The sequence below is a fragment of the Thermobia domestica genome, chromosome 3 (genome assembly GCF_964235325.1).
Source record: "Thermobia domestica chromosome 3, izTheDome1.hap1.1, whole genome shotgun sequence".
Taxonomy (NCBI): domain Eukaryota; kingdom Metazoa; phylum Arthropoda; class Insecta; order Zygentoma; family Lepismatidae; genus Thermobia; species Thermobia domestica.
This window is the reverse complement of record NC_137456.1, coordinates 236,118,739-236,141,617: the sequence shown is the minus strand read 5'-3', so window position 1 is coordinate 236,141,617 and position 22,879 is coordinate 236,118,739. Positions and strand designations below refer to the sequence as shown.

Below are 22,879 nucleotides of genomic sequence, written 5' to 3'. Positions count from 1 at the left end.
CTTCAGAAGAATTCGAATATTATCGAATTTGCAACATCTACGGACTTGCCATTCGGAGTGAAGATGAAGATTGCTCCATTGTTTTATGGATGTGAAAAGGAACTTTAGCATGTACAAAGACGTTTTATCTCCAAATAGTAACACGCTTTCATTTAACATCTATAGACAAACTTACATATGAAGAGAGCGAGAGAGAGTGAGGGCACGTGTGTAGTTTGTATTATGTTGTTTTCAGTACAATTTGAGAAGAAATAGCATTTATATTGGTCTTTTCTCGCCTTGTTTTAGCACCTTTTCTACTATGAAAATCCTAACGCTGGTTATAACTCAGTGGCTATCAATTATTATTTTTTTTTTCTCTTAGAGTTTCCTAAACTAGACCAAAAGTTAGGAAACAGAAAGATCGATGCGAATGGATTTTGCAGTGTGTAAACGAATCTTCTTTGAAGATTTTGAGGCAATTGCATTTTGTAGTACACGCAACATTGTTATATGAGGTTTTAAAGCTGTTTCAGAAACTTGCTGCATCTTCTCAAGAGTGCATTAGGTCCCTTCGTAAACGTTAGTGAGTTTAATTCAAAGTCTGTTGAATAGCTTACTTAGATAACATTATATCAAAGAGTTACATAATATTGGAAGTAAGACAAGAAAAGCTAACAAAGTTCTATAATTTATTTTTATTTATTTATTTATTTATTTATTTATTTATTTATTTATGGAGTAAGATTTTCTCAGAATGCAGTAGAAAATGCCTTTTGTAAACCAATCATGTTCCGAAAACCACTTTAAAAGTTCTCATAACTTGGGTGAAACATTGTCTTTTTCAGTCATTACTTAACTGACAAGGAATGGACATGAACCTGTCACCCGAACATCCAAATCAAACCTAGTCCATTCGATAAACACAACAAAGATATGTTCATGCACAAAAAATTAGGTGCCATGGACAACGCAGCAAGTCCCTGGGAGCCTTTAACCCTGTTAATATAAAAAAAATCCTAGACTTGCAGTGAAATAGCTATTGTATCAATACTGTTCACTACAAAGTCATGGTTTATAGTTCATTCTTATTCCCTACAGTATTTTTCAAAAGACATTTTGATTGTGTGCTTTTAGCCGGGGCCACTCCAGAGGGGTCCAAAGGTGGTGGAAGGAATTTCTAGAGGGAATTTTCCCGACAATCCCCCAATTTTTCCTGTTCAAGTAAGTTATGGGCCCCAATACATAGCACCTCTGGAAAGCTTGTTTCATACTGAAGAAAATGAACTGTAAACCATGACTTTCAAGTGAACAGTATTGATACAATAGCTATTTCACTGTGAGTCTACGATTTTCTTTATATTAACAGGGTTAAAGGGCCCCAGGGACTTACTCCGTTGTCCATGGCACCTAATTTTTTGTGCATGAACATATTTTTGTTATGTCATCGAATGGGCTAGGTTTGATTCGGATGTCCGGATAACACGTTCATGCCCATTCCTTGTAAGATGAATGAAGGATACTCCAAAGTAAGAAAATTTCAGATTTTTTTCTTCTTAATTTCTTTCTTTCTTAACGGTTAAAGAATAATGTTCTCAAACGGACCAGGTTTGAGAACAATAAAGGGAGTTCTCAAACGAGGAGGCAGCACATGAAGTTCCTTACGACCTTTGGAAAGAAAACTACCCAAAATTGATAATCTTTGACAAACATAAGAATTATTATTAAACATTAAACAAATTACGGAATTACCTCACAGTTATTAAAAAAAAGTCCACTTGCGTAAGTATGTGTAAAAAGAATGTATACTAATGATCCCACTTTTTGAACAAAAATTATTACCGGTACTTTACTTTTCTTTTTATTTTTTTTAAAGCATTAAAAGTCGCTTGGATCTGATATTGCTTCCTAAAGGGACAAATATAAAGTGATTTCTGCTACCTTCATATTGCAAGTACGTGTAACATTATTACTTGCATGTTTCATTTTTTTAAAAAGTAAATAATGTGCTAGAAGGTATATTTAGGTAGTGTAATAGAAGTGATGCGCCAGGACTTTTGCGTCTTACTGCAAATTTTAATGTTTATAATGTAAAGATAGCATTCAAATTAAGTGTTATAATTATGCTACAGGTTGTACAAGACTTGGAAGAATGGAATATGAAGCTAAGTCAAGAACTCGTGAAATTCCCAGCCCGTATTCTGCCTCAAGAAAAGATCATTCAGGGTGGACGTCCAGGCCAAGAGATAAAATATGATGCTGGTCCGAATACAGATTGGACCAGGGAGTTAAGAAGTAAGTACTGTACTGTGGTAGAGAGCAAACAATATAAATAGACAAGAAACAGTAATTGAGAAACATTCAGCAAGAACATCTTTTTGATTTTTGTTTGTGATCGTTATTTGTTTCAAAGGACAAAACTTAACAGTATTCACACGCTCGTACAATATTTTGGGGACAGATTCCTCACATCAAGTTAAGAAAAAAAGTTATTATGTACTTGTGCTCAAAAGTGGGTAGTTTCGGAGTTACAAGGTGCCGAAAACGTGAAACAAATAAACTTCAAAAGTTCATAGCTCCACTACTATGGGATCTATCGTAGTCGGCTCAAGACGATCACTGAGGAAGTGGTATGTGAACTATCCAAATACCCATGTTTAAGAATGCTCCAGTACTTGCACATCAATTTTTAAAAAGGTAGGGGGAAAGGGATCAAGCACTCCCAAACAGCCTTTCTAAAAATTATTATACAAGTATCAGAGGTTCTGAAAGATAGATATTCGGATAGTTCACATACTAGTTCCTTAGTGATGTCTTGACCTGACTGTGATCGGTCCTTTAGAGTGGAATTATGGACTTTTAAAGTTCATTTTTTCACGTTTTCGGCACCCTCTAACTACGAAGCTATGCACTTCGACCACAGGCCCATAAGAATTTTTTTTTTCTTATTTTGATGTGAGGAAGCTATTCTTAAAATACTCTCACATATTTTTGTAACACCTTGTGTAATCTTGTCAAAAATGTTATTAATTATTTGAATACTTCGACACACATTAAACTGAAGAGAGAACTGCTTTAAGCTTTTGTTCAGTTCATTCATGTAACTGCCTATTATGTACTTACGTTTTATTGTATCATAGCACTTAGATTTTAGGTGCTTAAAACAATCTTTTAAATACTACAAATGTATATCTAGCTATGTATTTCTTTCATCCTTGCAGATAATCAAATGCTTGTGCTGGCTGTATTAAAATCTTGGGCTGTTATTGCTCCAAGTAAGAACATGCGTGATGTACAGAGTTTCATGGGAGCAGTGCAGCGTTCAGGGAGCTCAATGAAATTTACAATGCCCAATCCACAATAGTAAGTAACATTTAAATGTCTTCAAACTCGCCCTGAGTGTTTTCCTACGTACATTTGTTATTTTAAGTAAATATTTCAAATAAAAAGAAACTTTAAAAATTCAAAACTGCGACAATTTATCTGAAATTTTTATAAAATTCGCATTTCGCAAATAATTCAATAATTTAACAACAACAAAAATGTATATGTATGTTTCATTTAAGTTTGTTCAATATATGCATTACTTACTTTTCAGTACGGAACTGCGGGATGACCGTTTGGGCAGTTACATTGATGCCATTGAGAGCTTGATCTGCAGTATTAATCCTCAACTGATTGTATGTGTGCTTCCCAACAACCGCTTGGATCGTTATGCTTCAATTAAGAAGAAATGTTGTGTTGATAGAGCGGGTAAGAAAGTAGCACTTAAAATATATGTTAGTTCTACTTGCTTCTCGGAATAACGATTTACAGATGTAATTTATTTAAAAAGAAAAACATCGTTAATGTATGTCGAACGAAAAGCTCAAAGTAGTAATCTGAATGTATGTATATGTTTAAAATTTAAAATAAAACTTGCAGATGTGAACTTTATAAATATTCTTTTAAAGCAGGGTTCTCAAAGTCTTGACGTGTTTTTCCTCTAGAAAATCAATCGGATTTCATGAGCAGCATTGCCCTTATAGAAAAATATTCTCGAATAGTATCACTATGCTATATACGAGGATCATTCCAAAAGTCATGGCAACTATTTTTTTCTCGAAAATGGTAATGAATAAAAAAATTCTGAAATATGCAAATGGAAGGTTAGTTCATGTGTAAATATTACATGTAGGGAGATGAATGAACACATACACCACCATAAAGATACAGCACGAGAAAAATGAGAAAAAAAAATTGTCGTTTCAAACGTGTTTTACTGTTAATTGCAATAGTACACAACAGTATAGGGCAGGAATAGTAACCTGTGACATCTTAGAAAATCCACCATATTTGCTAGACTTATCGCCTTGCGATTATGACCTCATGCCAAAGGTGAAACAGCCATTGCGTGAAACATGCTTTCAAATACGTGAAGACTGCCACAGAAGTCACGCGTGAGATCCGAAAATTCGCTCAAGATGAGGGCATGGGTAGCCCTATTCGGCATCTTTCACAGTGTTGGCAGTGTGTGATGGATTCTTTGGGAAACTACTTTGAGGGACTCTTAAGATGTCACAGGTACGTGTTTCTGCCCAGTATTGTTGTGTACTGTTGCAATTGACAATAAAACACGTTTGAAACTACAAAACTTTTTTCGTCTTTTTCTTGTTCTATATCTTTACGGTGGTCTGTTAGTTTATCCACCTCTCTCCATGTAATGTTTACATATGAACTAACCATCCATTTGCATATTTCAGAATTTTTTAAATTCATTACCATTTTCGAGAAAAAAAAATAGTTGCCATGACTTATGCAATGACCCTCATATAAAGGATTCAGTTTATCGTGCTCGTGAAGAAATGCATTTTTTTATATAACTTTTGCAAATGTGAAGGCATTTTGAAATAACTATTTGCATATTTAGGTTTGTATGGTAGTTGTAGGTAGTTCACAGGATAACAAAAAATCCATTGCATTCAAATCGCACTGGAGAGCACTATTACGGTAAAATGAACCCGTAAACAAAAGTTCAATCACAAGAACGTAACTTTGTACAGTCTTGTATCTTTTCTTGGATCAAATGTTTGATGTTTTTTTTTAAATAATAATACTTGTATTTCATTTCAAGGGGAAAATAAATAGTTAACAAACAGCGAAATTGAAAGGAAGACAGCAGATACGTTCCTACATTTTTTTTTTACCTACTTCCTTTCATTAACGGCGTTGAGTATCTACGCCATCTTGTTTTTAGCCCATTAACTTTTATTAGAAATTATTGTTCCACTTTCTTTGAAAGGAACTGGAATTTTGATTATGTGATTTTATTGATTCCTTCTTCAAGTGAAGTTAAATGCTTTTTTTTTTTTCAAAATGAATTTGCATTATATATAAAATTAATAATAATAATCTTCATCATTATAGATATTGTGCCATTATTGGCAGGTTACTTGCCGCAACTGTAAAGCTTTCAAGCTCCACGCTCTTCCGCTAACCTCTTCGTCTTCACGTACGATTTTTCTATTTTGCTATTGTCCATCAGTTGTAGTCTTCTTCGTCCTCTCCCTCTTTCTTGCCACCATACTCCCTAGCAAGTTCCTCATGATACAGTTGCTTCTTAGCCAATGTCCCAACCAGTTTCTTTCCCTTTTCTTAATACCTAAAATCTTCTTTTCTTCCTCATCATTTCCAAGTCCCACTAATTATCCCATTCTTCTCCACACCCACATTTCGAAACAGTCTAATCGTTTTTCATCATTTTTGTGTAATGTCCATGTTTTCTGACCCATGCAGTACAATACTCCACGCGAAGCATTTTATGAGTCTACTTCTCACTTTATTCAATGTCCCACAAAATAATATTTTCTTCTTCCTAAAGGCTTCTTTCGCCATTCCTATCTTTGCTTTTATTTCACTTTCACATTTCATTTCACTGTAATGCTATCTAGCTATCGAAAAATAGTCAACTATTCTATTTGCTTCCCTCCTATTTCTATATTTGACGCCGTCCACTAGATTTGTTAATTAATACTAATAATTAATACTAAATTAAATTTCACTATTATCACCAAATTTAATTTTGACGAAATAAGGAAGAGTTACATAAATTTGAACAAGAAATCATTAAAATTTCAGTTAATAATAATAATAATAATAATAATAATAATAATAATAATAATAATAATAATAATAATAATAATAATAATAATAATAATAATTATAATAATAATTATAATTATTATTATTATTATTATTATTATTATTATTATTATTATTATTATTATTATTATTATTATTATTATTATTATTATTTCCCATGTAAACTAATGAAAAAAAATCTTGGAAGATGATATACAGGATATTTTGAAAATACTTGATCCCATAGAAGATAAAATATGTAAGATAAGTTCATATCATATTAGTTACAACAGAAAGTATATTTAAATTATTTTATGTGTACTAAGCATCAACGATACAGAACAGTAAGTTCTAAAGCGCTAAAAAAAAAAAAAGTTATGTTGCTGGTATTGCTACTGATAGAGGAACCGCCGATAGGCTGGAAATGAAGATTTGCGTTTCTGCTAGTACAAACAATCGAATTTCTCTGTTACTCCAACAGAAAATCATAGCTCAGGTGTTGCGAAAAGAATGTTGAGAAAAGAAAAAGTAAGTCCTAACTATTTTTTTTTCTGAAATGTTTTAAAAATTTCAATCTTACGACACTTAAAGGACAACACAATAAGCAAAAGTTAAAATTTCAATTTCTATGAAATAAATAATAGTTCAAATTGTGAATAATCCTCAGTATGTCTCAGGCAGCCAACAGGTTCGAAACTTCGACCTTCAACAAGATAATGACGACAAAGAGTGTGACAATCTCTGCCTTAAAGTTCATTGTTTTAGTGATATTATAGAGAGAAATATTTATTGGAGTTAAAAATAATTTCATCTGCTCTTTTCTTAGTGACTTATGTCAGAGACTAATTTACGTATTGATACCCTGCTTCAGTTTTCATACTACTTTTCTAGAGTTCTATCAGTTTCACTAACAACAACACACAGAAGTACTAGCAACTCCTGTGAAACTTGAAACAGGTTGAGAGTCGACTATACTAGAAATGAAAAATAAAAATTGTGAATAACACTTAGTTTTCATATTCATTTGAAATTTACGTACAAAATTCCTTTTGCAGTGCCAACACAAATGATACTGGCGAAGAACTTGACAAGCAAAGGAGTAATGTCTATTGCCACGAAAGTTGCTATTCAGATCAATTGTAAGATAGGTGGAGCTCCTTGGACGATTGAAATGCCTCTTGCGGTAAGAATCATAAACTTAATTCATACAGATGATGTGTTTTGTTATATTTTCTTGTCTAATTATACGTTCAGTGCCGATTCTTTGTTTCTAGTTAAGTTATTTTTAGTTTGATTGTGTTAACGGAAATTTAGTAAATCTGTAAAACAAGCAAATTGTTTGATAAGTTAAAAGGGATTAAAATTTCTTTATGTCTACTGTAGTAAAATCAATAGTTTAGTTACTGTATACAAGGTTCTTTCAAATCTGGAAAACTGGGAAAACAAGGAAAAGTCATGGAAAATGAAACGAAGGTCAAATGTCAGGGAAAATGGTGCTTAACCTGGAAATCAGGGAAAATTGGTGATTTCTCTCAGGAAATGAAACTATTGTCCATCTTACCTATTTGTTAAAATAAGCCAATAATTCAGTCATTATTTGTTGAAAGAAGCACTACAAATAAATGATTTTCGTTGAGTTTTAGGAGTTGTATTTATAGTATGTAAACTTGTTAAGTAAAGTAGTTACTACTTCATGTATCGTTGTACACAACATTATTTCTAATATTAAAAATGTAATTTATGAATATATTTTTGATTTTTTACACTTCAGTTATAAATGGTGGCATTTCTTTCTGTTGAAAACATAATAATGTAGAAGTACTGTTAAATAAATTAGGGCATTTTGCTACTACTCAATGCTTTTTCACACCGTAATAGACTAAACATTTTTTTTCGTAAGAATATATGATAAAATTTAAATGCCAATGTCCAAGGTAGAACTGAGGGCAAGCTCTAAAAGTTAAAACTAATCTGAAAACCCCAAAGAATATAGATATAGGATTTGGAGCAGAAAAAAAATACTTTGGGAAGCTTAAAGATATCAAGGAAGTAGACAAGTGCAGTTTCTTCAGTGATTGTCAAAAAATTTTTGATAGGCATTACTGAAAAAATAGTCGAAAAATGTCCTCTTAGATATCCTTTTCCTTGAGCCATTTCATGCCTTGATCCTGAGGTTTTCTTGCATAAACCTAAAATTGTCCGGATAAAGATGAGGAAATGCTTGGAAATACTCCATCAGTCATTTCGTCTCGATGATGTTAAAGCCGAGCTAGTTCAGAAAGAGTTCGAATCTTTTTTTCAGCAATCTAAAAGTGTGTTGGCGTCTTATTTTAATTCAGATGGAAGCAAAACAAATCTTGATGAGTTTTATAAATCAGTTCCAAGTGGCAAAACTGAATTCAAACACTTGTGGAGTCTTGTGAAAATAAGACGGATTATTTCACATGGAAAGAAATGAAAGTGTAGAGTCTGGTATTTCTATTAACAAAAGTTTATTGGTAGAAAATTCGCAAGAGGTTTCTTCAGTATTCCCAACGACAACTGGTAGATTGTTTGGCCTACATAGGTGGAATTAGATGTCTCAATGCTTCAGATCCAGAACTCTTAACTTCTTGTAAAAGGTGCGAGAACAAGATACGATTCGACTTTGGAAGAAAAGAGAAAATGAGAGGTCTCAGGTAGTACTTAAACGGAGGAAAATGGCTAAATTAAAAGAATTAGAAAAAAAAAGAGATGATTTAAGAAAAAACAACGATTGGAATCAGAAGAAATTAAAAGCGAGAGCAAAATTTTAAAGCAGTCAATCTAAGTAACTAAAACAAGTAATCATAACTATTAGTGTTAAAAGCTTTTAAGTAGTGTTCCTACTTAATATCATTTAAGTTGTTTTTGGATCAAAAGATCCAATATATTTCAGGCAAAAATTTTCTTGTAGGTCTTATATCTAAAGAACTACATATAGTATACCCAACCCAAACTATCATTTAACTCAATATATGTGATATGCTTATTCCGTATTTATTTATTTATTTATATATATTTCATATATTTATATATATTTATATATAAAGGCTGTTCAAAAATTTTGTAGCTCCTGATCCAAAAACTAATTATCGGCCAAGATCGCAATCTTTTGATCCATTTTTTTGAACATTCTTAAATTCTTGTTACCTTTTAATATGTTGTATAATATGTATAACATAATAAAGTTGTGTTTTATTGTGATAACAATTAGGATCTATTGCAATAACAAAGAAATTGGTGTTTTATTGTGATAACAACTAGGATCTGTTGCAATAACAAAGAAATTGATACAAGAAAATAGAAGTTAGGGAATTGGCATGGGCAGCTGTAATGTTCGCTCCCCATAATTTTCATTATGTTAAACTTTCAAATGTTTTTGCATTTGAGAAAAAAAAAATATCTCAATTTGCATTCTCACAGTTGCATATACATTTACACATTATTTTGAAAAGTTTAACTCATTTTCTCGTTTTCTTGTTTCATTTTCTCGTTTTATTGAATTCGAATTAATATTGAGAAATTCCATTAAGTATGATTTTTTCGTTTGTTTACTAAATTTTTAGGAGTGCGTCATATTTTCTTCGAAATTAATAGAAGCAATTTGTTGACATTTTTTAAAAGAATTCTTAAGTTACAACTGCTCATTGAGGAGAAGGGTCGCCAATTTCTTAGTTTATAACAATTCTTTGATTAGCTTACACTGATTTGTTTGTCACTATTATTAGCCTTTTGTATGACTCTGTGTCTACTATTTAGTGTTGCAAACGGAAAGTTGCTCATCTTTTGCAGAATACAGGTTGAGAATCACTGGCCCAAGTTTTTATTTAGCTTTTATAGGCATTCATCATCAGTACACCATTATCTTGTTAAATGTCGCAGGTCAGGGAAAATGGTTGGTCTTGCACTTGGAAATCAGGGAAAAGTCAGGAAAAATGATAAAAGTAATTTTGTAAGAAGCCTGTATATATAATATATAATATTATATCATCAGATTCGCAATTGACAAAATTCTGAAATTATATTTTTTTGTTTGTTGTAGCTTCAAAGTGTCAATATATTGATTTAAAATAATGATACAGGGTGATAGGCCAACTTTATAAGTGTAGATACGAAAGAATAAGTAAAGGAGTAAGGCAAGGATGTGGACTTTCACCTCTCCTGTTGAGTGTCTATATAGAGAAGCCTATGAAAGAATTCTTTGATAAAAATGAGAAAGGCGTAAAAGTAAATGGCCAAGTTTTCAGCACAAGAAGTTTTGCTGATGACGTAGCACTGGTAGCGGAGAACGATGAGTACATGCAGGAAGCACTTTCAAACTTGAACGACCAACTAGAAAAATTATGCAAAATGAAGATAAATAAGAAGGAAACCAAAGTGATAAAGTGCACAAGAGCAAGACAGGAAGGGGAAAACGTATGGCTAGAGGGACAGAAAATGGATGTTAAGACGTTCCCCTATTTACGAAGTCTAATATCTTCGGACAGAAGAAGTGAAAGAGACTAAGTTTCAGAACAGCACAGCCTAAACAAGCATTCAGTAGGAAAAGAGGACTGCTAACATCAAGAATGTGTCGTTGGACGTTCGAAAACGATTTATTAAGACTGATGGTATGGAGCGTAACGCTTTACTGATCAGAGACGTGTACATTGAGAAAAGCTGAAATATCCAAACTGGAAGCATTTGAAATGTGGTGGCGCAGAATGCTGCGTATATCATGGACCGAAGGGAAAACGAATGAAGATGTACTAAAGTAAGCTAAGGAAGGACGACAGATCATGAAGATAATAAGAAAAAGAAGAAACAGCATGCTTATCCATCTTATTCGACACTCCGATTGAATCACCGCGTTAATAGAGGGAAAGGCAGAAGGAAAGCCAGGAGGAAGAAGACCAAGGATAGAATATCTAGATGCAGTCACGAAGAAGAGATCTTATCAAAATATAAAACAGCTCTCCCAAGGAAGAGAATAGTTTTAAAATTTCCATGTTGCCCACCAACCTATGGTTGAGGCGAGGAAGAAGTAGTGAGATCAGCAAGTCAACCAGTTCCAGGTCTAGTAAGAGGAAAGATGAGTGGCCACTCGTACTCACCAGATGGTCCACTGAGCATCCTGAAGACAATTGAGGAGCTACTTGACAAAAAGTTGCAAACTACGGTCTATAAAGTCAGCATTAACGGAGAAAGGAGTCAATGTGCTAACCACACATCGAAAATACTTAATGCCAGAAGCTGGCTTTAGGCCCTAACCACCTACGGGCTGTTTTATCAGGATTTCAGATTATTTCTAATTCAAGTGACCTTTCTCACCTACCGCAGATGTCTCGTAGAATATTGCACAAATCCCCAACAAAAGTGCATATTTCCAACAACTTTTGTACACCTGGATCAATTTGAATATAGTCTTCTTGCTATATACTGTAAAGAAAACATAATTGCGAATTCAAGTTGGCCAATTCATTCTGCAGCTGCTGAAAGAAAAGAAAAAACTAAAACAGGATAACACTACAATAACAATCCACAGACTGATTACATTGAATGTAACAGTATTTAATTAGATCTGGTGCTATATTTTCATATCTATAGTGTATAGTTACAAAATAATGCAGTAAAACTTTGAAACATGAAATAATTTTTATTTCATAATTAATTCACTGTTTGTTTTTCTTCTAGGGGCTAATGGTGGTTGGATTCGATGTTTACCATGATACTAGTCAACGGGGAATGTCCATTGGTGCTTTGATAGCTTCTCTTGATAAACCAATGACTCGTTATTTCAGCACCGTTAGTTACCATCGAACAGGCGAAGAGTTATCTAACGAGCTAACTGTTAATATCTGCAGTAAGTTTGGATCTCTTACTTTGCGATAGTTATATTGCAATATTTAAAGTAAAAGGGTTTTAGACAGTTCTCTATTTAATTTTAATCTTTCTGTTAATAAATGTTATCTTTAACTTTTCCCTAAGCACTCAGGTCTCGTACTTTATAGTTTAGTGCAATCTCAAAACATTTTTTTCATCTTAGGACCAGTTAATGACTTGTAGTGAAGAAATATCCTAAAATTGAAAAAAAAAAGTTTTATATATATTTCTCTTATATTCTATTGCTTCAAGAGCAAAAGATACTATCCCGCGAAAAACACGCATTTTCTTTTGTGACAAATAATATCATTGATAATGTTGATCACCATCAAAAATAAACCGTCGGACAACACTTACTTGGTTACTTCGGTTATGTTAAAACTTTTAAATAATGTTGACCAAAACTGGGATTGTGCCATCATTAGTTTCGTTCAAATATTTCACGTTTTGTTTGTGTCATTGACGCCAATCCTATCTAGCAATTCTTTTTCCCTTTTGTGTTCAAATGCGCTGCACAGGAGCAATTAGTTCGTAGTGTGGAAATTGACAAGACTACAAAATCTATTCTGCTTAATGGTGAGGGTGATTCGGTTATAGTGTTCGAAGTATTAATGTACATTTTCGGTTTTTCTTTATTTCCTTTTCATTGTATGTATATGTAAGTAAGAACAGATTTAGTTAGGCATTTTTTTTTTTTTTTGAACGATTCATGTTAGATACAGTGCAATGTTATGGAAATAAGATAATAAGAATTTAAGTGCTTCGTTCGACATCTGCGTTCATCTTTCATTCGTAACCGACGAAGTGAGTACGAGCGGCTCGTGAAATCACTTCACCTTGCTAAAAATTACGACATATTACAGGCTAGTTATCGTGTTACGTTTTAGCATTGCAGAAAGTGTAAAATTGATTGTGTCCAACCAAAGATGATAAATTAAATTCAAGTTCCTTCTAATCTCATGTAAATAGTAGAACTGTACATACTTTGTTTTAATTTACAATACACAGAGAACACAGTTTTTAATTTAAAAATTCACCGATGTTCTGTATACTCTCAATGTACGTAGCTAGTAATTCCAGCGGGTCTTACATAAAGAAGAAAAAAATCTCATTAGCTCTGCAATATTTCTGAGTCTTGTCAGTCAACACACTATATTAAGTAGACTTTTTTTTTTTTTTTTAAATAGTGTTTGTTGCCAGTTCACGTGGTGCTGTTTGAGTAGTAAAACTGAAAGTACTATATATTTATAATTTATATATCTTGGATAAAGTGAATGTTGTTGTAATTAAAATGTAATATCATTCGTAGTGAAGCTTTATACGATGATATTCAATTCATGCTTCACAACCCTTACCCGTATTAACCGTTAAATTTCTTGTACGTATAAAATTTGATTTAAAATATAAAGTATGATTCTGAAGACGATAGGATGTACGAGCCGCCGAAATTATTAGCTGTGTAAACTAATAAAACAACATTGGTGAGTTTCTGCATGTACTTTCGTTCTGTTTTGCGTTGCTCTGTACGAGAACCAAACTATGATGTGAGGTTACCTTTGGATTCCTAACAAAAAATGTGCAGGATACAAGTGAAGAAATATTTATGATACAGGTGAAGAAACATTTATGGAACGTTACATATAGGGTCTGGGAAAGAAACAACTTCGATACTCGCTTTCAATTCATTTTTTCTCTACATCGTCACCTGATAATTTAACACACTTGACAAGCAATGTTAAAGTGATCTTAGTTTGTTGCCGTGAACTGTTACAAGAACTCCAAAAAAAAGTTACCATCTATCACATTCATAAATTCGTCATTAGTTCCATAATGGATGTTAATTAATAACATTTTCCATATCCATATTCTATAAACTACTTAATCGCCAATCAGCGATTCTTCATTAAAATTTGTGTATACAATATTTTGTAAGTAATATGTCGTCGAGAATTGTCGTAAATACTAGTTCTTTTCTTCTTATTCTTATGTCCATTCTTGAAAAAAAGCGATCAGATCTCTACATGTAGGGATAACATTTAATTTGGTCATATTTCTTAAGTTTGTCAACAGTCTTTAAATAGCGGAAAAGACAAAGGAACAAGAATTTTAGGAATGATCCAAAAAAATGGATCAAAAGATTGCGATCTTAGCCAGTAATTAGTTTTTGGATCAGGCGTCACAACATTTTTGAGCGGCCCCTAAACCGACTTTTCGTATTTTCTACGAAATAAGCACATCATATTGAGTTAAGTGATAGTTTGGGTTTGGCTACACTATATGTAGTTCTCCAGATATTGAATCTTTAGATCCAAAAAGAAATAAAAATAAGAAAAAAGCAATTATACAAGAACGAAAAAATGAAAGGAAGTGAAATTTTTGAGTTTTACGTCCCACGGTTATGCCGGTTAGGCTAAAGGAGACGGTGATAATGAGAGATGAAAGAAATGGTGGAATGAAAGTGGGAGGAAACGGGAGAACCTTGATAAAACCCACGCACGCGGTGTTTGTCCACCACAAAGTTCACTTGGCAGGAGCAGGGTTTGAACTCGAGACCCCAAGCACCACAGGTGAACGCTCTACCACTGAGCCACCGCGGCCCCCTATACAAAAACGAGTTTCTAACAGCTTGATTTAGGGACGATAGTAGCTTCACACGAAAAGTATATTCGTAAATCAGCTTGATTTTGTTCGAACTTTCATTTTTATCTTATTTTTATTTTCAACAGAGGCTCTTCACAAATTCAAGGAATACAACAACGGTAGTCTGCCGCAACGAATTGTGCTTTACCGAGATGGAGTTGGGGAAGGACAGATAACATATGTCTTTGAGCATGAGGTTAAGCTCCTTCAGGTAAATGAAAACAAGTTTACTATACATAAGTAATAATCTTCCTTAGGTATTATCTGCAGTATTCTGTTCTATGTCTGTAATGAAGCTGAGTACTTGAAAGAACAATTTCTTATGCACAATTTATCATGATTAGTAAAATCTTCAAATATATGCGCATGTTTCTTATTCGGAGGCTTTTTTTTTTTTTTTTTAAATTTTATTTATTACGGTAATTCTGGCACGATGCAAATCTTGGAGTACTTCATGTCTCCTTTTATTAATTATGTATTGTCTCCCAAAACATTTTAGTACAGTAGCTTTTGATGTGTTAAATTATATCTAACTGTTTAGTTTTGAACTATTAATTTAATTTACTAGTATTAAGTTAGAAGAATTAGTTAATTTGAATTTTGTTGTAAGAATATCTTATATTAGGTATAAGACTGAAAATTGAATTTGTGTTACAGACTAAGCTGAGTGAGATATACGGAGGACCAAACTTTAAATTGGCGTTCATCATTGTTACAAAGAGAATTAATTCCCGTTTCTTCCTGGACAAAAGGAATCCTCTGCCAGGAACTGTGGTTGATGATTGTATTACTTTGCCTGAAAGGTAACTTTTCTTTTTTCTTTCTTCAGAAAATAAGTCACTGTTCTTATAGACTTATAGTCAAAGTCATACAGTAATATAGCCGAAATTTCGGAAATTTGTGTTTTGAATTACAACTATTAGATATTATACGAAGGCCATTTGGAAAGTAACCTCCGATTGGTTAAAAATGGAACACCAAAGTTAATAAGAAGAATTTATTATATACATATGAAAACTACTGCGTTGCTCTATTTTTCAACATAGTTTCCATAAACATTCAAGCACATATCATATCTCTGTACTAGCTTAGAAATTCCATCAGCATAAAAATCTCTCGCCTGTGCCTTGAGCTATAGTACTTCCTGTAACCTCTGTGCTATTACGTCATATAACATAGTCCTGGAAATTTGTGGAAATTCATAGGAAAGATCCGAGGTTGGGAAACGTCGATTTTCACGAAGTTTCCCATCAGTTTTCTGAAGAAGTTTATCAGTGACCACTGATGGCCTTCCACTCCTCTCCATCATGAATGTTTGTTCGTCCACTTTTAAATGAATTAACCCATTCACGAACAACTCCCTCACTCATCACACTTGGTCCATACACGGTACAAAGTTCCCAATGAATAGCTGCTGCCGAATTTTGTTTTGCTATAAGAAAACATATAACAGCTCGCACCTCACACTTGTGGGGTTTCTATTGCAGCACACATTTTGAGACGCTACAAAAGTGAAACTAGTGATCAAACAACCTTCACTTTACCACGGCTGGTTGCAGACTCATCTACCGCAGACGTCTGTGCAAAGCTGGTAGCGCTGCCCCCCCTACTACACACAGTGACCAGTCCGAGGTTACTTTCCGAACGTGCCTCGTATAAGAATATATACCAGCTCATACACAGAAGCGTTTTCTCAATTATCCGATTACTTAAGAACTTACGATTCCGTATAAAGTTTTTTTTCTCTTTTCTTTTTGTTAAGTTCTAAGTGAAGTACTGATAGCGAAGTAAATGATATATCCAGCAGTACTCTTGATTGAATCTAAGTACGCCAAATTCGATTCTTTCGGAAGTGTTGAAATAGAAAAGAGCTAGTTTTGACATGAAGTTAATTTTTTTAAGAGATTTACTTATTTAAAAGTTCAAATTAATGATTGCATAAGTAATCCATTATTTTATAAGTAAATTAAAGCTCACTCCCCACATCCATTTTGAGACAAGCCATGAAAGCCCAAAAGTCATATGTAGTTATAAGGGCTCCGCCTGCTTTACTTTCCCAGGTTGTCACATGTACTTATTTTAAAGAGGTTTTGTAAACGCCGCAGCCGCATTAGAATAAGGATAGAACGAGAAAAATGTGCTACTTTCACCAGGCATCGAATTCGGGATGCACAATTGGCAGGTAGACGTTTTACCAACTACATTGCCATGGCTTTCACTATTTTAAATTACTTTCTTCAATAATTGCTGGGCTCTTTTGTGCTATGTGGTTAACTTACGCGTCTTTGGCCTGAGAGATCCGGGTTTGGTTCCCGGTAGGTGTTCAAGTAGTTCGATTATTGGTAGAAGCCCAAGTATTTCGGATTCCACATTAAGGTGAAGGCCAACGTCTCATAGCCTCACTGCTGAAAGGGACGCTAAAACTAAAATCTATCCAGTCCAGTCTAATATTTGCTGATCAATGCTATATGATACATCCTAATAATAAAAGAAAACGGCTATCTTTGCGTCACGCTAGTAGATGTCGCTACTTGCACTATCGCTTGCCTGTATAACAAGTCCTTGAATAATTATTTAAATATGGTTTGGAATTATGGATGGTTGGTGGGTAAACAAATAAATATATTTGCCAGATATAAACAATTAGAGATTTTATTTAAACAGGATTTTAACCTATAGTGGAGAGTGGGGCAAAGATTCAGGCGGAACAATTCGTAATTGAATGTCGAATTACTTTGACAAAATTTCTTCAAATATTTTGAGTACTACCCTCACACGAACAAACATAGGCTTAGGCTTAAGTCCTTTTTCATAATAAGAAAAGGATTTAACGCCTGTGTATGCCTAAGGAAGAGCGCTCGAGGGTAACATTCGAAATGTTGGAAGGAAAAATGACTGAAGAATATCAGTGAGTCAGTAATTCGTTATATCATAATGTGTTCCATATGATGGATAAGTAATCTGTACTGATTAATTCAAATATGAACAGTCTTGCCTTGAATCCCGAAGTACTACAGCTACAATCATATGCTGCTAAGCCAGAGTCATATGTAAAAGTTATATTCTAATAAAAAATAATAAATAAATAAATGACAGGGTGTCCGCACCGGGTCATTTTTATTGTCATTGTACGGTCAGAAAAAATTATTTTTATAAATTTTCCAACCATAAAATTGAAAAAGTTTGAACCATGAAAACTATGAACTCGATTGCTTAGTTTGAGAGGGAACTATAAGTAAAATAATAATAATAATAATAATAATAATGTGACCTGCAGCCACGCCAAAAGCCGTAAACCTTTAGGTTTTAAAAAATAAATCAATCAAAAATAAAAATTAAGTAAAATTAAAAAATAAATAAATGAAAATAAAAAAATGTTAAAAGTCTAGATTTTCTCGAAAACTACATATGAGATTTTATACTGATATACATCATTTTGTTCACTCCTATGACATTTATCGACTGGTATTATTTTCGTTAAACTATAGTAACATAGTGGAATTTACCTTTTTTACATTAAATCATTGGTTTCTCTTGACAGATACGACTTCTATTTGGTCTCTCAGTGTGTCCGTCAAGGAACAGTGAGTCCAACTTCGTACAACGTGATAGCAGATAACGTGGGTCTTGACCCTGATAAGCTTCAGAGACTTACCTACAAGCTCACCCATCTTTACTACAACTGGTCGGTAAGTTGCTCTTCCACCTCATTTTAAATCTTAGCTGACAACTTGTAAGATATTGATATGTGTTTTCAGATTAATTAATGTGTATCTATATGAAACAATCAGAGTATAATATTTTAGCTAAAGGAAGAGTAAAAAGTGTATTCTTGCATTGCCAAGTTTTTTTCTTCTTTCGTTTTTCTAATAGCAAAACTTGAGAAATATAGAAAACAGAAATAACAATATTGTTGAGCTTAGTGAGGTACGCTTTTATACACTAGATTTCAAGATTGATGTTGATTATTTTTATCCTCTTGAAATCTAGATTCTTAAAATGAACTTTCGTTCATATACTAATATTTTTTTTAAAGAAAATCATGCATTAGGTAAATTAATTATGTTTTCGGGAATGTTGAAAAATATTTATCGCAGCTTTGAGGTTTACTTACTGGCTGAAAAAATAATCATTGAAATTTAGTTACTGGTTATAAATGAGTAACGTCTCACAAAGGAATCTATAAAACATCATCCTCCTCCCCCGCGTCATCACTCAGGAAATAAAACTGAATTAGAAAGGAACGTACTAATGTCCCATGTTGGAATCGTGATTAAGTGCTTTTCTTTTAAATAAAGAAATCTTACCAGGATAATTTAAAAAAAAAAAAAAAAAAAAAATAAGTAATTTCTTCCCGTCTCTCATTATTAATAATTTAAACATAAAACAGACTGATTACTATATGTAAAAAGTTTATTTAATAAATTAACTCGTTCGCATTCTACGCAATAGAGTAAAATGCATATATAATAATACAGGATCGGGCAGAGAAACCTGGCGATTTTCAAAATGAAATTGTGACTAAATTTATCTTATATGCTCTTCTATTTCCGAATTGAACTGTAACCCAAAGCGTTTTGTTCACAACAGTTATGAAACATACCATAACTACTTTTTGAAAAACAATGTTCAGATTATTTCCCCAATATTCTTTGGGATTTGAACGATACCCAGTTTTCGTGAAGGTTTCTTCTTAACGGTGGAAGATTTTTCTCCCGAAAGTTCGTAAACTACAACAGTACGGTGGTGAGGCTTGAAAAGCTGTGATTCCGATGAATATTGAATAACCAGGGAATGACCAAGTGCTTCATGGCAACTGAAATGATTTGAAAATGTTACATTTCACATCTGTAAAATTGATTTGAAAAAAAAAAAAAATAAATAAATAAATAAAATAAATAAATAAAAATAAAATAAAATTAAATTAAACAAGAATTTTAGGGATGATGTAAAAAAAAAAAAGATCAAAAGATTGCGATCTCGGCCAAGAATTTTAGGAACGATCAAAAGAAAAAAAAATGCGATCTCGGCCAATAATTCATTTTTGGTTCAGGAACCACAAAATTTTTGAACGGCCCCTGCATCGAGTTTTTGTAATATTTTTATTATTATTATGGAATAAGCTTATCATACTGAGTTAAGTGATAGTTTGGATTTGGCTACACTACATGTAGTTCTCCAGATATAAGGCTTACAAGAAAATTTTTGACTGAAATATAACGGATGTTTTGATCCAATAAAGAAATAATAATAAACAAAGCTTTCAGTTACGCCAGTCGTAAATACGGCTATCAGACATGGGAAAAACACTTGAACAAAATGTAAAAATTTAATTTTCAAAAAGATAGATGCGATATGTTTTCATAACTAATTGTTGCAAGCTTTGAGTTGTAGTTCAACTGGAAAATAAAGAAAGACATGCGAAATAATCAGTTTTGTCATAATTTCAATTTGAAGACCGTCAGGTTTTTCTACCAAACTCTGTATAATGAAATAAAATAATTATCATACAAGTCAGAAAACGTTATTTTAAGTTTTTATAATATTTACTGTATTCATCTGTAATCAAAACATAAAAATATCTTGCCTTGATCACGGATAATCTTAAACATCACTTACAAAGTCTTTGTTAACTCAATGTAGTTACAGCTTTCATAAAAACTACATGGTAATAAGCCTATTTATTGGGAACTAATTTTTTATTGTGTCTTTGTTTGTTAGGGAACTGTACGAGTGCCGGCTCCTTGTCAGTACGCTCACAAGCTGGCTTACCTAGTTGGACAATCTCTTCACCGGAACCCAAGCACTATGCTTGAAGAGCTACTGTATTTCCTGTAAGATCACTGTTGCATTTAAGCATCAGTCATGTAGAGTGAATATACATCAGATTTGCTTTTACATTACCATAATAGTATTTTTTTACTTGAAGAAGATGAGATGAAGTCTTTAGATAGAAGTAAATGGTGTACCAATCGTGCACTACTAAATGCTTTATTTATCACAAAATACTTTGTACAAATATATATATTATTATCCTTAAATACTTTTTAGCATTTATATATTAATTTTATATTTGCGAAATAAGATTATTTGTAGATTTGTTTTTAGTATTTCCAAAGTTTTGTGTTTAATTATATATATATGTATGTATGAGGTTAAATAAATATTCAAGAATATAAAGCAACCCTAAGCATTAATTTGTTCAAAGGCGACATCTGTATTAGATTTTCATGTAATCTTTCAAAAGAGTGAGGCTAATTTTGTTAGAAATATAGATAATCTCTCAGTAAACGTGAAAAATATTAAGAAAAAAGTACTATATGTTAGATATAACGTTAAAAATTATATAAACGTCTACTTTCAAAATGTAAAACTGTACATTGAAAGATTTTTATATTTTTGTTAGTAACACGTTAGTTGTTCTCATTAAGCTTATATATTCAATTAGACTTCTTTAGTACTTTTTTTTTTTTTGTAAAATATTTTTCCAAAGATAGTATATAGGACGATAGTAGTGTTGCTATCAGAAAGTATTGACACTGATTGCTTAGTATACGTATGAGAAAAATATAAGCAAACAAGTATTGTGAAGAATTTATGTATACTTAGAATTTGTAAATTTAACCTTTATTTTGATTTATATAGGCATTTAGGATATATATATTTTAAGATTTCATTTTTCACACATTAAGAAAATGTTTATGAAAAAAATGGATAAAAATACATAAATATTTCAAATTGCAATTATACGAATACTAAAACTGTGATTAATTAAACATAAAAGCTTACGAATTTTGTTGCGTAATTTCTAATGTATACAAATTTCTTACAATATTATTCTTTTTTTAAATATCGAAAAAGTAAAGTATAACAATAAACTATTTTGTATTACGTTAAAACATGACAAGAAGAAGTAAAGAACAAAAGTGGTTATTTAACTTATATCCTATGTAATCCGTGTAATATCCAATCCCTTAAATATAGTTTAACATATCCATTGTAAAATTCAATGAGTGTCACAAAAATTGTATTGTCATACAGTATTGCCAATTATTTAGTAAGATTATTTTTCAAGTTGTATATCAAGTTGAAAAAGAAGTCAATAAAACTGAAGTACCACTTTGATCTTAATAGTTTCTGTTAAATTGTCAATGGATCCATACCGCATAAAGGTAAATATAACCCAAGGTTCAGCAGAGAAGCCTATCAAACACAATCAAGATATTACTCAAATATGAGGAATTCCTTGATGCATTAGGGGATGTAATCCGAAGTTTGATTCTAATTGAGGACAATTTTTGATGTTGACCAAGCACGAAAAGGCAATAGGGGTGGGGTCGGGAAGGATTAATTGAGCTAACAAATTTATACGTGAATGGGAAAGCATGATATAAGGCAAGCAAATTACAATAACATAAATTAAATTTAAAATACTTTCAGTACCGAAATATACATATAGTGCTAAATTGAGAATTTTCAATTACGCCATTATCATTTTTTATTAGCATATAGATATTAGTGTGACCAACTATCGAAGCAAGAAATCAGAAAATGGCCAAAAAGTGCATATCATGTTTTTTCATCCTTGTAGTATAGGTTTAATTCATCAAGTTGTGATCTGCTTGCATGAACAAATCGAACTCGTTTTGCCATTCTCGTATAAAAGTAGCGTCTGTGGGTCAACAATACCACTGTGATAGTGACAAATAGCACCACCGCATACGCCCCTATTAAACTCTTCATCAATTAATCAAAACCAGAAGAAAGCGTTAGGATCTAATGCACCTACCATGCCTCGCTCAGTTGATTGTAGTCAATGTGGCCAGCTAAGAGCTCTTTACAGGTTAATGTAGTATTTTATTCAAATTTGATTTCATCCTTATATGTATAATGTTCATTATCACATTAGCAAGAAAAATATTCTTAACATTATATGAACTTGTGTTTAATTGAATCTGTATTTAATGAAATAGAATGTTATATCATACAGTTCCGTTAATGATAAATTTCCATTCTATTATAAGGGAAAGTGGAATGAAATATGAAATAAATCTATTGATTTTTTTTTTTCGGAATTGAGAACTGTAAACTTGTCAAATACCATATTGAAACTTATCATTCATGAGTACATATATATATATACTCAGTAAGCTTCAGTAACTGAGGAATTTAAATTTCTTGAATCTCGAATTTTCTTTTCTTTTCGTAATCTTAATAAAATTTATTGTTTTTGCCTTACGTATACGAAAGAAACCTT

General features: G+C 32.4%; 1 protein-coding gene across 2 annotated transcripts in view; it reads left to right on the top strand.

The window, feature by feature from the left end:
* The window catches only part of LOC145680983 (piwi-like protein Siwi), a 124,620-nt gene extending 102,873 nt beyond the window's left edge, over positions 1 to 21,747 (top strand). For both annotated transcript variants that reach the window (XM_081752233.1, XM_081752232.1), the window contains exons 10-18: positions 2,112 to 2,274; positions 3,201 to 3,342; positions 3,578 to 3,732; positions 7,155 to 7,282; positions 11,794 to 11,962; positions 14,709 to 14,833; positions 15,280 to 15,425; positions 18,164 to 18,311; positions 20,344 to 21,747. In XM_081752233.1, coding sequence (XP_081608359.1) covers positions 2,112 to 2,274; positions 3,201 to 3,342; positions 3,578 to 3,732; positions 7,155 to 7,282; positions 11,794 to 11,962; positions 14,709 to 14,833; positions 15,280 to 15,425; positions 18,164 to 18,311; positions 20,344 to 20,460 — 1,293 coding nt within the window. In that variant the 3' untranslated portion in view covers positions 20,461 to 21,747. The remainder of the gene's footprint in view (positions 1 to 2,111; positions 2,275 to 3,200; positions 3,343 to 3,577; positions 3,733 to 7,154; positions 7,283 to 11,793; positions 11,963 to 14,708; positions 14,834 to 15,279; positions 15,426 to 18,163; positions 18,312 to 20,343) is intronic.
* Positions 21,748 to 22,879: the final 1,132 nt, after the last annotated feature.